At 34.1% G+C, this 15,921-nt stretch overlaps 1 protein-coding gene across 21 annotated transcripts in view; it reads right to left on the bottom strand.

The window, feature by feature from the left end:
* Positions 1 to 1,414: 1,414 nt before the first annotated feature.
* Positions 1,415 to 15,921, bottom strand: part of RtGEF (Rho-type guanine nucleotide exchange factor) — a 145,635-nt gene continuing 131,128 nt past the window's right edge. For 20 of the 21 annotated variants that reach the window (XM_073971108.1, XM_073971092.1, XM_073971093.1 and 17 more), the window contains one exon: positions 1,415 to 2,664. In XM_073971108.1, the coding sequence (XP_073827209.1) occupies positions 2,474 to 2,664 (191 nt within the window). In that variant the 3' untranslated portion in view covers positions 1,415 to 2,473. The remainder of the gene's footprint in view (positions 2,665 to 15,921) is intronic. The other variant, XM_073971102.1, reaches the window with a different exon arrangement.

Raw genomic sequence — 15,921 nt, 5'->3', positions numbered from 1 at the left:
CAGTGGGAGCATGAGCGCAAATAAAGCTGATGTTGAAGAATTTAGCTTTTATTCGAATTGCAGCAAGTCTTTCATTCACTGGGGTGAAGCTGGATACAAGATGTTTTAGTCTCCGATTAACTACGAATCCACAACCAAACTCATGCTTTACGTCATGGCAGCTATAATACAGTGCGTCACCTTTAGGTGTTGTTGTGACGCCTTTCCCAATCCATCGTATTTCCTGTATGGCAGTAATATCGGTCTTGTACTTTTCAAGTACGTCTGCCAATGCGAAGACTGCACCTTCTCTATAAAGAGTGCGAACATTCCAGGTGCAGATTCGCAGATCATGGTCCTTAAAACGTTTGCGGGGTTCGTCAACTTTAGAGGGGTTTGTTTTTCTTTTCTTTCGTTTTTTCATAGTAGGCTGTTTTTTCTAGGGGAGGGTTACTAACCCGACGCCCAAACCCAAGTTTTTAACGTTCTTATGGGTGAACGCGCGGCACATGTTAGCTCACTACCTTTAACGGGTGTTAAAGGCAGTTCCCCAGGTGACACCACGGGGAGGTCAGTGTCCACTTGGGATGAAAGAGGGACCAAGATAAATCCTGGGCTTTGCCATGTTAAAACCGGTCAGGCTAAGGGTATAAAAATAGTAATTATAACAATGATAATCATATTCATAATAATTATTAAAATAATTAATAATTAAATAAAATAATAATTATTATAATTAAAATAAAATAAAACAATAATTAAAACAATTATAATTATAATAAAAATAAAAAGATATAAATAAAACATTTTGTTTATTGTTTATTCTTATTTAATACTTTCTTTTATTAATTTAAGTTATTTTTGTAAAAAAAAACAAACCTACCTCTTATATATAAAATTTTGTAAAATAAAACAGTTTGCTTATTGTCAATTCATTTTGTTTTCGATTTATTAATTATTTTTGTTTTATATATTTTTTTAAATTATTTGGACTATACATTTAGACTAAAAACTATCAAATAAAATTAGTATTTAAGATACACATTCGGTCAATTGTTATTTACTAATTATTATTAATAATTAATTAATTATAGTTATATTTCGTTTTTGTTCATTTTTGGTTTTTTGGTATAAATTAATCGTTTTCTTTTTCTAAAATTCTAAGACAAAAAACATTTTGACGATTCTTAAAGAGTATAAAAATTGTATAATAAGAAAAATATTTAAATATATTTTTTCAATTTATTTTGTTTTTTTTTAATTTAATTTTCTTTCGTTTTGAAATTAGTTTTTGTTTTGTGCAAATACAACCTAAAAATAAATATAAATATTTTATTTAATTTGTTTTTGATTTTCATTTGTTGTTTAGCGAGAAAAAAAAATAAACTAAGTACTATAACTAAGATATGAAGCTCGTCGTTGTTTGTTGCTAAGATTTGTTCTTTTTGTTGTATATGTATATGGAAAATATTTAAATTACAAATATCAAAATAACATACATTTTTCTGGCCTGCATTTACATACAAATTAAAAAATATACAAGCAGGGGGGATTGTTTTCTATTTGCGTAAAGTTGCATTTCCAAACCAAGCTTAAAAATAGGGAGCTCTTTTTTCGAATAAATAAATTTAAACTTATTTTTTAATAATGCCCCTTTTTCTAAATATTTCCAAAAATACAGGAATAATTGGGTAAGTGTTGTCAGGCGGCAAAAAGTTTTTACTTGACAAGGCTATTTTTGGCTTTGGAACATGAATCTGAAATCGATTTGGCATAACCACCAAATATTGTTTATATTGAAGTATGTCATAATTTTAACAGATTGTTTTAAAGTTTGGTAAGCATAATTTTAGATAAAAAATTTGAACTTCTGTGCTGTTGATACCCGAAGGAGTGGACCGAGAGTTATCATGCCCATCAGCCAGACGGTCGGACAAGGCTAAATCGACTCCAAATTGTCTGATCTAGTCCAAACATATTTGGGGTCCAAAACCATTATTTCGACGAGACACAGTTTACATGGTATCAAAGTGAATATACCCTCGTGAGTTTGAAGGGTATACAAATATAAAACAATTTTGGAAGTTTTGCCCCTGGGGTGTTATGTTAAAACAAAAGTTCAATGTCCACCCCACGGATTTCTTTGGACCAATCGATTGCAGATTCGTATTCAGAATGTTACCTTTAATAAAAAATGTGTAAATTAGTGTTTTTTTAATCAACAATGCAATTTTTCATTATAATATTACAAAAATGCCTTGTCATACAATACCACTTACCCCTGGCTTTACATTTCGTCCACTTTATTTTGTTAATTTTTGTTTCTGAATAAATAAATAAATTAGTATTACTTTCTTTGTTTCGTTTCTGATTTCTGCTTCGTTTTCTCCTAAACCAATCGATCGATTTTCTCCTGTTTCTTAATTGTTAACATTCACGTTGTTTGTTATTGCTGGTCGCCAGAGAATCACAATCGATCCACTTACTTCCATAGTCAACATTTCGGTGTATTACTCGATGAGGTACTGCCCGTTTCCAAATGTTGCATCAACAACTGTTGCAAATTGACACGCAAAGCTACCTCATCATTGATGACCTGTTTGATTTGTGTCATATCTTGTTGTAATTGTCGTATGGCTGTCCATAGTTGACGTAATGTTGGTGTCATATCTTCATTTTCCAAACCTAAGGGGGGTTATTGTTATTTTTGTTGGTGTGTTTTTCCAATTACCACAATTTAGTCGAGGGTTTTTTTATGGGTTATTAGTTGTTGTAAATTTTTTTGGTAGTAGTAGTGTTGTGGTTGTTGTTGATTTTAGTTGTTATTTTTGTTGTTGTTGTGGTAGTAGTATTTGGTGCATAAGATTGGAAAAAAAGAGAAAAGAAATAAATCATAAACAACAATGAGGAAAATCTGTGTCTTGTTATGGGTGAGAGAGAAAAGCATTTAATTTTGTTCTTCCTCTACAGCATTGTATACATCAATTAGATATTTATAATAAATATTTAAACTATAATAATTATTAGCAAAAAGTACACATACAGTTAAAAACGGTTATAAGGAACTCCTTAAAAACGTTGAAATTTTGGAGGGAAAACATTTTCTTGGTGTGAAGATGTCTTTGTTGCATTAGCTAAATCAGGTAATTTAAGCTAATTTAGGTAATTTGTTATTAATGGAATTTGTTATAACCGTAATATGTAACATATATGACCATAGAATGAATATATGTATGTAGTTATCTACCAAACCAGTAGTGGAATACAATTATATCGAATCTTTTTAATTTTAAACTCTTTTAATGGCTGAAATGTTGTCTGTTGTCGTATGCAGGCAAGAGTTTTAAAAAATTAAAGCATACTTTCAGGCATTAAACATTTAAGTAGTAAAAAATGCTGTAGTAATGTAAAATGCTGTAGTCTTCATAATAATGTGCCAAAAGTAAATTATTGTTTTATCACATTTAAAAAGTAATAGAAGACCAGTTTTTATAAAAAATTGGCTCTAAATGTGTTTTCTTTCTTTCTTTCTTCTTTATTGAAAATATAATGTTTTATAAAAAAAATTCTTATGCAAATAAGCAATAATTTCATATTCTTTATGGAAGGCAAATTAACCTTCAGTAAAAGATAATTTTATCATCCAAAGAACATTTTAGTAACAAAAGGGTGTCCCAACTAGAACGCAATTTTTAAATTTGGCGCCATACGAAGTGTCATTGTTTGACATTTGAACAATTGTTATTGTTTGCTAGTAGAAGATACGAGGTTATTAAAAATGGAGCGCTACACGAATAAACAACGCATTCTCATTGTGAAATTGTTTTACCAAAATGGTGAACGTTTTGCGGCTACAGTTCGCAAATTGGGATCAAGTTGGGGTCACAATAGTGCTCCAAAAGAGCCAACTGTAAAGAGATTAATGGAAAGGTTTGCTGATGTAAAGACAACAACGCGCCTTCGACCAGTTCGATCGACCGAAAATATCGCAGATGATGTCGCTTAAACTCCATCCACCTCAATTCGAAACTGAGCTCAGCAAATTGGGGTCTCCAAATCCACTATGCAGGGAATTTTGACGACAGATTTGCATCTTCATGCATACAAACTTCAATTGACTCAGAAACTGACGCCAGCTGACCATGGGCAGCGAAGGGAGTTCGTTAATTGGGTAGTGGAGAGACAACATGAAAATGCTGATTTTGCCGATAAAATCATCTTCAGTGACGAGGCCCATTACCATTCTGATGGCTTCGTCAATAGGCAGAATTGTCCCATTTGGGGTTAGGAAAATTCCCGAGTGATTCACGAGAAGCAAATGCATCCTCAACGAGTCACTGCGTGGTGTGGTTTTTGGGCTGGAGGAATCATTGGACCTTTTTTATGAAAGTGAGTCAGGTCAAGCGCAAACAGTCAATGGTGTTCGGTATCGTGAAATGATAACCAGTTTTTTCTTGCCTAGAATTAAAGAAATGAATGTGGAGGGTATGTGGTTTCAAGATGGCGCCACTGTCATACAGCCAGAGAAACAATTCAATCTGCATCAGTCATTACCCGGTCGTGTTATTTCGCGTTTTGGAGACCAGAATTGGCCGCCTAGATCGTGCGATTTAACACCTTTAGATTTTTTCTTTGGGGTTTTTTGAAGTCGATCGTTTACGCGAATAAGCCGACGACGAACCAAGCCTTAAAAGAGGAACCTGGACGCTGCATTAATGCAATACTGCAGCATTTATGCAAAACGGTCATTGAAAATTTCATTAAAAGATCGCGTGTGTGCCAGCAAAGCCGCGACGGCTATCTACACGATATCTTCGTCCATACATAACCTCATTCTGTCTACATTACGATAAAATAAAGTTTCACGATTTTTTTTAAATATCTGTGTTTTATTTAAAATTTCAAAATTACGTTCTAATTGGGACCCTTTAGAAAACGCTTACCCGGTTTTCGTAGGTGAAAAAATGGTCTATGTGACCGTCTTCATTTTCGGTTGTCTATCAAGATGACCAAATGCTTTATCTAATACATATATAAAATTGAAATTTGTTTGTCTGTTTGTTTGTTTGTGCCTTATAGACTCGAAAACCGGTGAACAGATCTTACTGAAATGTTTAGGGTACATTGCTACATGGCCTGAAATGAAAATAGGCTATATAATTTTTTGAAATTTCGCGTTGATCTGGAGATATAGCTTAAAAATCGGAGGTACCTTCAAAAAATTTAGATTTTGTATGCAAATATCTTTAGAACTGTTACAGATACAGTCTCCAAATTTTGTATGCGTGACGGAATTTGATGTAGAAATAAATTTACCAAATTATATTCAAATCGGTTCAGAATTTGTTCTAGAAATAAATGTGCCAGATTATATTGAGATTGGTTAAGATTTGGATATAGCTCCCATACAGATATATTTTCGGCCGATTTCCTTATTCTATGCACCAAACACGCTATATATGTCCAATTTCGCTGAAATTTGGAGGGTCTGACGGAATTTGTTCTAGAACTAAACGTGCTTAATTATATAGAGATCGGTTCAGATTTGAATATAGCTCCCATATATATTTTCGCCGATTTCCTGTATTTTATGCACAAAGCACGCTATATTTCGCTGAAATTTGAAATGTGTTACGGAATTTGGCCTAGACATAAATGTGCCGAATTATATCGAAATCGGTTCAGATTTGGATATAGCTCCCATATATATTTTCGGCCGATTTTCCGCATTTGATACACCAAACACGCTGTATATGTTCAATTTCGCTGAAATTTGGAGGGTCTGACGGAATTTGTTCCAGAAATAAATGTGCTAACTTATATAGAGATCGGTTCAGATTTGAATATAGCTCCCATATATATTTTCGGCCGATTTTCTGTATTTTATGCACCAAGCACGCTATATATGTCCAATTTCGTTGAAATTTGGAATGTGTTACAGAACTTGGTCTAGAAATACATGTGCCAAATTATATCGAAATCGGTTCAGATTTGGATATGGCTCCTGTATATATTTTCGGCCGATTTCCTGTATTTTATGAACCAAACTCGCTATTTATGTCCAATTTCGGTGAAATTTGGAATGCGTAACGGGATTTGGTCTAGACATAAATGTGCCAAATCAAATCGAAATCGGTTCAGATTTGGATATTGCTCCTATCTATATTTTAGGCCGATTTTCTGTATTTGATGCTCTAAACACGCTATATGTGTCCAATGTCGCTGAAATTTGGGATGTCTGACAGATTTTTTTTCCAAATATAAATGTGCCAAATTATATCGAGACCGGTTCAGATTTGGACACACTACATATGTCCAATTTCACTGAAATTTGGAAAGCGTGACGCAATTCGTTCTAGAAATAAATGGGACAAATTATAACGAAATCGGTTCAGATTAGAATATAGCTCCCATATATATTTTCGGCTGATTTTCTGTATTTTATGCAAAAAATGTGAATGCGAGACGGGATTTGGTCTAAAAATAAATTTGACAAATTATATCGAGAGCGGTTCATATAGGAATATAGGTACCCATATATATTTTCGGTCGATTTCATGTTTTTGTTACGTATGTTCAATTTCAATGAAATTTTGAAGACTTAGCAGTCAGTAAAAGTCATCATTATTTACAGAAGTACTTATAGTCGGGAAGGAATTGACCAAGGCTACAGCTATTAATATCATATCTTTGAGAGACTTCTTAAGATTTATATTTTATTATGATATATCTAAATCATTAGGAATACTTATAGGCGGAAAGGCTTTCGGAGGGTTGTTACCTCCTGAAACATACAAAAATACCATAGTAGCTCCATAACAACCCTGAATAGGTATATAACGCCTTCATATCTCCTATATTTATTCGTTAAAATATTAAAAACGTTAAAATAATTCTGGCATCCCATTCTATTTTATCGTAGTCGGGGCAGCAAAGCGCACCGGGTTCAGCTAGTATTATATAAAATTGTTTATTTTTTTAAAGAGAAGACTCTCTGGTCTTAAACTCTTTGACTTTAAACCAACAAGGATATCTGATCGTTATTCAAATTTCTATTAGAAGATCATATGGGCTTCATGGGAAGACTATAGCATTTGCCATTTCTTAAGAATCTTATAAGAAAGAAAATATACTTAATGATCAATGTTGTTCGACCCTTAAATTATCAACCCTTTTCTCAATATTTTCCACTACGGTTGTTATTTTAAAGCCATATCCGATATACAATGAAACAGAATATATAAAATATACAGTTAAGAACACTAGTTTACAAATATGTACGAATAATCTGAAAATTTTGCCTGTTAGGGCGAATGTCATTATACCCTCAGCTTTAGGCTAGAAATGGTTTATACAATTTAATACGAGCTAAAAATATGCCTCATCGAAATAACGGTTTTAGACCCCAAGTATGTTTGGACGAAATTCGTTTCAGACAATTTGAGTCGATTTAGCCATGTCCATCCGTCTGTCTGTCTATCCGTCTATCTGGCTGAAAATTTTGCCTGTTAGGGCGAATATCATTATAAGCTCAGCTTTTAGTATGTTTGGATGAAATTCGTTCAGACAATTTGGAGTCAATGTCTGTCCATCTGTCTATCCGTCTGTCTGACTGGCTGGTGCACACGATATCTCTCGATCGGATCAATAGATTCGAACCAAATTTCGTAATATTTTGTCCAAACTTATTTTAAGTTCAAAGATGGGTCATATCGGTCCACTCCTTCGGGTACCTCCCCCACAGAAGTTCAAAGTTTGTAAAATGGTGTGAACGATAACTCTCAAAGGGAGCAACCGATTTGGTCCAAACTTTGCACATCGTATTATTCCTTCCATATATAGATCAGGTTCGAATATGGACTATAAACTAAATTCGGATAAAGTGAAGTTTAAGAGCTGCTCTCGCATCGTTTTGAAATTTGTTTCAGTAAGTTGGCCTTGCGGCTTCCTTTACGACGGTAAAATTTTTTTCTTGCGCAAGTCCTTACTTTCTGAGATATTGTCCTAAAAGTTCAAAGAAACCCTGACGGCACCAACCAAAATTGCACATCATATTATTTCATCCAGTCAAGTATCAGGTTGGAATGTGGACTATATCGGTCCACTCCTTCGGATACATCCCACACAAAATTCGGATAAAGTGAAGTTTAAGAGCTGCTCTCGGATCGTTTTGAAATTTGTTTCAGCAGGTTGTCCTTGCGGCTGCCTTTACGACCGTACAATTTCATTCTTGTGCAAGTCCACACTTCCTGATATATTAGCCTAAATGTTGCAAGAAACCCTGATGGCTCCAACGAAAATGGCAAATCCGCAAGATAATTCTCGCAGGGAGCGGCTCCCTGTACGACGGTACAATTTCCTTCTTGTGCAAGTCCATACTTCCTGAAATATTGACCTAAAAGCTCCAAGAAACCCTGACGGCACCAACGAAAATGGCAAATCCGCAAGATAATTCTCGCAAAATATCGATTAAAATAATTTTGGACATCTCTTCGGATCAGTCAGCGTAACGTAGCCAAACCGGACTGATGTGATATCTTCCTTGTTTTCAGGGTTCGAGAGTGTCTGAAACGTTGCCACACAATTCACTTATTCCAGCTCCAATTTTGTAACTCTTCAAATGATTTAACCATATGTTCCGCTAATGCTCACCGACCAATCTGTTAACTTCTAGTATCAGTTCCCTGCCTGTTGGGGCCACTGGGGTTGGCTCGACAAAGCTCATCACGCTCAAACCTACGCTTCTACGTAGGTTTCTATCCTGCTACAACTTCCGCCGCTTTTGTTGAGGAATTAAGTCTCACCACTTCAGGTATTCGACCAACAGGTGTAATATAGCGAGAGGTTGCAGCAGTGATGATCTCTCATAAAGTCCTATCTGCTACCCGAACATTAGAAGGGTTTGACAGATCTCTGAAGCGGCGAATGGTGAATTCTTTGAAACCAGGCCAATTAGATTTCCCATTATTGATGAAAGGGCTGCCTTCACACGAGACAATTATTGGGAGATGGACTGACCCAAGAAATACGACGAGTTGCTGGCGTCATTTGTCAGACCAGGTGACTTGGTGGTTATATCTGGCAAACTGTGACACCCTCCCCTAATTTTGGTGGGGGCGTCCTCATTGACCGTGACGTAGAGTTGCCATGAGTTGTCAAACAGCTCAGCCAGCACTTTACCCCCCTGGACATTACCTAGGACCGAATGCCACAATTTATAATGAGCATAAAAGTCCCCTAAGTCCCAACGGTTATAACATTGAAAAAGCTGTCTAATGATGCAACTGTTACCTGCAGTACGTCTATTTAAGCAACTCTACATCGTCAGTTCCATCAGCTGCCACGACAAATCAGAGTAGTTTTGGCATAACTAAGCTCGGGATGGTGCAGCCGTCTAAATTCCTATAGGACAAGGACTAGTGACATAGTGCAAAATATCTGTCCAGCATGCGACATAGGCCCGCATGACACGCTGCTCACTTTCAACTGCCGTGCCACACCTACTCAACTAACTCCAGTAGCTCTGTGGTTACAACCCATCGAAACAGCCTAGAACTGGAAAATTAACTTAAATTAACTTACAGAAAAATGAACTTACAAATGTATCAAATGCCGTTTAGAACAACAACTCCATATACGGGTCATTACAGTCAGCCACATGCGAGATAGGTCTGTATTGAACAGATAGTTGGAAAGGGAAAGCTAATCCTCCACCCTTAATTCTGGTGCGATACTTCCTCATTTATTGCTGAGCTTCGTTTCGTGCACCCCAGCGACCATGATATTCTTCCGACTCGGAAAATCCACTATTTCCTCGATCTTATCTCGGTGTCCATTGCAATTAAATTACAACAAGGATGAATGTTCAGAAATTGGAACAGCAACGGCTGTCGTTAAGTGCTGTATGTGCGGCTACTGTTGGGGGGACTGCGGGGGTGTCTCGTATTCTGATGAAAACGTCTTACTGGGGGCTGTGTCCACGCAGTATGCAGAAATATAGTTCCTGTCGTTCCCGTGCACCCACTCTCTACATCTATTGCATGTCACAGCAGTTTGAGTGTGGTGGATGCGGAATTTATCGCTCCGTCCGGGCGCGGACCATAAGAATCCGGAGTAAGTACCCATGGGTACCCTGCAGGGTTTTTCTGTATTGGGAGCAGCAATACAGAAAAACGATACAAATACAAACATATGTACGATGAGTTGGGAGCCGCTGGCCGCAACACGGGTGTTAGTTGTGTTGTCCCGGGTCAATCCGGTATTAAAGAAACCGCTGCAGTGGGATCGGTTGAACTTTTGTGGGGGAGGTTCCCGAAGTAGTCATTGAAGTTTGGAAGTTTGGAAAAAATATTCCGATGTGCAAAGTTTGAACAAAATTGGTTACTCCCTTCAGGAGTTACCCAAAGCTAGAACGATTCCTATAATTATCTGCATCTTTTGTGGGGGTGAACCGAAACGAGTGGATCGATATAATTATACCTTCTTCGAAATATGCCGTGCTTTCATTAGAGTTGGTGGACGCCAGTTTTTTAGAGATTTTGGGACTTTATCTCATGAAGTATGGACTTGCTCACGAAAAATTAGTTATGTTGTTGTAATTTTTTCCAAAACAAAAGATTTTGTCTAAATCTTTTTGTAAACTGGTGTAGTTGGGAAAAAAATTAACATACATATCGTCACCATAAATGCCGGAAGACGTAACCCACAAAAATAAAACTTTACAGGAGAAGCAAAAAACGTTATAAAATGAAAACGGTGTTATAAAATATCGAAAAATTTTAGTATCGTGTTTTAAGACAGAGAAGAAATATATTTTTTGAAAAAAATTACATTTTTTTCCAGAATGTTAGAAGCTGTGTGGGTTACGTCTTTTGGTATTGTATTTTTCTGAAATACTAAAAGACGTAACCTACAATTTATTGAGTATACATTTGAAGAAACTAGTATAAATGAAAAATTATAAACAAATTAGGACTGGTTTATTGGCCTACGCGGTTAAGCGAACTTTAAACTAGCCATCTGACGGTGTTGGGTTCAATTCCAAGTCTTGACGTTGATATTTCAATGGACCACAATTAGGTGAACTGTTTATTCCAACCATCACTATAATTACTTATAATTTCAATTGTATTAGACGATATTAAATCTGGAATATTATATTTATTGTTGTATTTAAGTCAATTTATTGACAGAATATAGTTCATATAAATTAAGTGATCTGTAACAGTTTAAATGTAACTTTTAATTGTCATAAGGAATGTTGTCATAAAAGTAATGACAATCACTTGGAATTAAGCGTCTTAAGTCTTGCAGGTATTGAAATTTCTTTCTCGAAACTTTTAGCCTTTGTGTGTACATCTGAGGAGGATTCACTGCCTCAAAATTTGTCGGACTTCTCTATGGTAGAATCTGCTACTCGTCTTTGATATCAAGTTTAAAAAAGATTATACTGCTATGATCAAAAGCCAATACTCGCAGTGAATGTAGGATTTCCTGTCTTTTTGTATAATCCAAACCAATACAGAAAATTTGCGTTTTTGTCTGGACCTATTCGATTATTACAATCAGTTGATCTCTATTAAACCATGGGTTGGTTGACCAGACCATCTTTTGCAAATTTACAGCCTAATCGTATCCGTATTTAAAGAATACATCTTTGTACTAGAACGACGTGAATTTTGACCACTTACACGTTTTCGTATCAACGTCTCAAATTTTGAACATTTCCGTTCGTTCTTTCTCTTGGAAAAATGAACAATATCGGGACGAGCATTGCCTTCCGAATAACCACTTCCTTTTGTCCGGTTAACATATTGTTTTCCATATGTGCGTTTTAGATGTTTATTTAAATCAGGGCATAGGTCTTCTGTCATCATCTTCAATTATTTCAATTATGGATTTTTTCTGTAAGACCAGTAAAAACCGTCTAAAGTCAAAGTTATTGCTTTAAAAATTAACTAAAAGAATGGTCTTTGTGATTTTTGAAAAAAGCTAGCATTCTTGAGATTGATAACCTAAGAGTCAAATTACACATATGGAGAAATAAGCCGAGTAAAAGACAAAACTGTTAAAGTAACTACACCATGTGATAGGTATTTCCATAAGCTTTCATACCTTACCCATTTTGTAGTAATCGGTTCAGTAGAACTGGGTCTAACCCGGTTTTGAACCTGGACTTTCGGGTCAAATAACCGGTTAACCGAATCCGCCCCGTGGAAATTATACATTAACTCAATAAGCCCTCCCTCTGGCATTATAATTGCTGCAAATATCAAAGAATACATTGTACTGCTGTTTAGTTTTGAAATAATGTGGGTTACGCCTTTTGTGTTCTATGAAAATTACAGTATGCTGTTACGTCTATTGGCATTTCTTGAATAGGATCGTTATTTTTAAACGTAGAAGCTTGAAATTTTGCCAGAGCATGTATTTTAGCTTAATATATCAGATTCCATCAAAAAACGAATTTCCATTTCCATGTCGGTTACGTCTTCCGGCATTTATGGTGACGATATAATAATTATTTAACGAAAAAATTAAAATTAGTTTTCAGTTACAAAACATAAACACTTCATAAATTGCTGCAGTAATACAGAGAATAATAAGTCAAACAAAAGATATAAATATTGTCGAGCATAGATTAGAAGGAACTCTAACTCTAATAATGAAGAAATACACACGTTTTGCAATTATTTTTTGTCATTGTATACAATTATTTGTTATAAACATACGTATACAATTAATCATTAATTGAAATATCTAAAACGTTCACTTCCATGTGAATAGTTTAGAGTGGAATTCCTTGTAATCGTATGCTCGACAGTAATTACTACAAATTTTATTATTTATACATACATTCATATATACAAATATACGCACAATATGATGATGACTTATGCCAATTGATGTTATGGAAATAGTGAGGGGATAACACTTAATTAAAACTGTTATACATATAACTGTTATATGAATAAAGCATCTACTAATTATTATGACTGGCAAAAGCTGTGGTGTGTTTTCTGCTTTGTTATGAAATGTCATCTGAAATGTTTTTTGTTTGTAGAAAAATCAAAGAAAATCAATTGAGAAAATTTGTGTTGTTTAATTTTGTTGTTTTATTTATAGTTTTTGTTTTTATTTTTTTTTTTTTCATTTTCATTTTTTAGACTATAAGTACAAATACAAAAAAGCAATCAAACTTTAAGTTTGTCTCATTATCATTGAATTTCATCTTAATACTAATTTTGATTGTTTAATATTTTTTTGTTACTGTGTGTTTGATTTTTTCTTGTTGATATTCTTTGGCAAAATGTTAGTATGAATAGTATTGTTTTTTATTTAATGTATTTTTTGTTTATAAGGATGTATGTAGTTTGTTTTTGAAAAGGTTAATGTTTAGAAGCACTGACATAAAGGTATGGTATTCGTCTCCATTGAAATGTACCAAACTAATTCGCCTACTTCAATGGACGTGGTAAACAAGAATAGAAAGTTCGATAAAGCATTTCTTTGCTTGAGTTTGGTACGTCTGATTAAAACCTACCATACCTACAATAACTATACAGAAAAATATTAGTTTCCAGCAAAACTTGGATTATTATATTTATTATTATTTAATTATTTTCACAAAAATCTGAAAATGATATCTTTTTGTACATCCTTTTTAATGTCATATGCCAAATATATAAATTATTATAATGTAAGTGTAATGTATGTAGTTGAATTGGTGCATTGTAAATGTAGTGTTAAGTGTGAATAATATGCATAAACTAAGTTCATACACAATTGTAATAACCTAATTAAAAAAAGATTTTTTACTCACTCTTCATAATTCGATAAAAATATATATTTTTTTCTATTTTTATTAAATTATTTTATTTATAGAAAAAATACGATTACTAAATAAATTCCCTTATTTTAAATCAGTTTGATATTTAGAGCTCAAAATGAACCTAGTTCAATAGTCTAAGAGTGTTTCGTGTACCTGTTTTTGTTGTATTAAGAATATAAAATAATATAATTTATTTATTTTTTTGTAATTATAGGGAAGAATTATGTAAGTACATGGCGTTTTATGGTTTTTAGTTGCGTCAGTTTATGTTAAATCTTCGTTGTAAATGAAAAAATACAAACTCTTTTTTTAAGTTGTAAAAATATTAATTATGTTCCTAAACTAATATTTCCATTTTATTTCATGCAGGTCAAGATTGATAGATAAGTGAAGCATTATTTTAAGCCTTGATTTACTTTTAAGTTCTGCTTCATATAGATTTAAAAATGCTTTTTATATGAGTGACTAAAAATATGTTAACCTGAGCAGCTAACCTACAGAAGCACTAACACATTTATTAATAACACCGCTCGACACCCATAAAATGACAAGGAAAACTAAGTACACAGAAAAAAATCCGGCGATAAAAAATGATCATATTGACGAAATTCGATAAAATTATTTGATCACAAATTAAAAATACAACTGATAAAATAATTTACTTCAATGAGCATTTTAACCTAAACCTAAACAGAAAAAAAGTAGCCATTTGATAAAAAAAATCAAAGATTCAATCAAAAATTTATCGATTTTCCAGCGATAAAAAAAATTGTCATATTGGCAAAATTCGATAAAATTATTTGATTACAAAGTAAAAATACGACTGATAAAATATTTCACATATTGACAAACATACTTGGGGTCTAAAAACGTTATTTCGATTAGCCACATTTTTGGACACATTTTTTTTTCAATTTATTCAACTCGAAGTAATAGACAAATATAGTCATTCATCGAACTTTATCTATGTTTGGAAGAAATGTTACGACATATTTCTAAACCACTATACCTATAATTTGTTCTTCTAATGACTGATAGCTACAAGCAGTTGCCGCCTATTCCACTATAATAATAATCGTTCCACAAACATCGCAAAAGGGACAAGGGAAACGTCTCTCAAATCAATGAGTGCACCCCGATTCATATTTGCTCAATGATATTGGGACCTACTGTTTATCGCCGAGTCCGAACGGCGTGTCCAAGACACCATTTGTAGAGAAGTTTTACATGGCTGAAATACTCAGGAAATGTCGCCAACATTTCTGAGGGGTGTTTTGCAACCATTGACAAATTTTCGCTTCATAAATGGTAAACATTTGTTTAATTTAAATACAAATTAATTGAAAAATTAGAAAATAACTAACATTTTTCATTGGTTTATGAACAAATGCGTACTTATTCTTCATAAAATTATAGTTACATGGCTCTAAACTCTCCCCAGACTCATCAAAACAACATATTTCTCATAACGAGAGAAATAAGGAGTAGGAAAGCATCAGTCGGTAGGCACTAGAGTTGGGCAATCTAGTTCCCGAAGCGGATCGATCTTTCTAGTTCCTTTTCCCAAAAGGAACTAGTTCCTTAATATAGGTCTATACTTCCAAATAGTTCCGAGAGATCTTTCAACGAATCTTTCTCTTTCATCGTTCTTTCTGTTTCCTTCGTTCAAAATAATTCCGAAATCGAAATAGTTCAAAAACGCTTTCTTTTTCATCGCTCTTTTCGTTTTCATCGTTGGTGGATGAATTGACATAAAAATAAGTAAATTGCAGCGAAATAATTATTTAACTATGTGGCCACATCTAAGGAAGGAACTTAATTACACCAATGAAAGGAACTACATGAACGCAAGTGCTGGATATAGATCCAATATAGAGTTATGTAATCTAGTTCCTAGTTCCTTGTACTAGTTCCAAAACGTATGAGTAACATCATGAAATGTAACGTGTGCTGTTAAATATACGCAGTTTGTTCAAAGAAAAAATGTGGGCCATTGGAACTGCGAAATGAACGAGATAGTTTCATATAGTTCCTTTGGCACACCTCTAATCCAATACTTTCCTTTCCGGAATAGTTCTTTGGAACTAGTTCGTTCCTGAACTACACAACTC

This window comes from Musca autumnalis, unplaced genomic scaffold (genome assembly GCF_047663935.1).
Source record: "Musca autumnalis isolate F117 unplaced genomic scaffold, ASM4766393v1 scaffold_2, whole genome shotgun sequence".
Lineage (NCBI taxonomy): Eukaryota > Metazoa > Arthropoda > Insecta > Diptera > Muscidae > Musca > Musca autumnalis.
The sequence above is the reverse complement of the archived record's forward strand: the minus strand, read 5'-3'. Positions and strand labels throughout refer to the sequence as shown.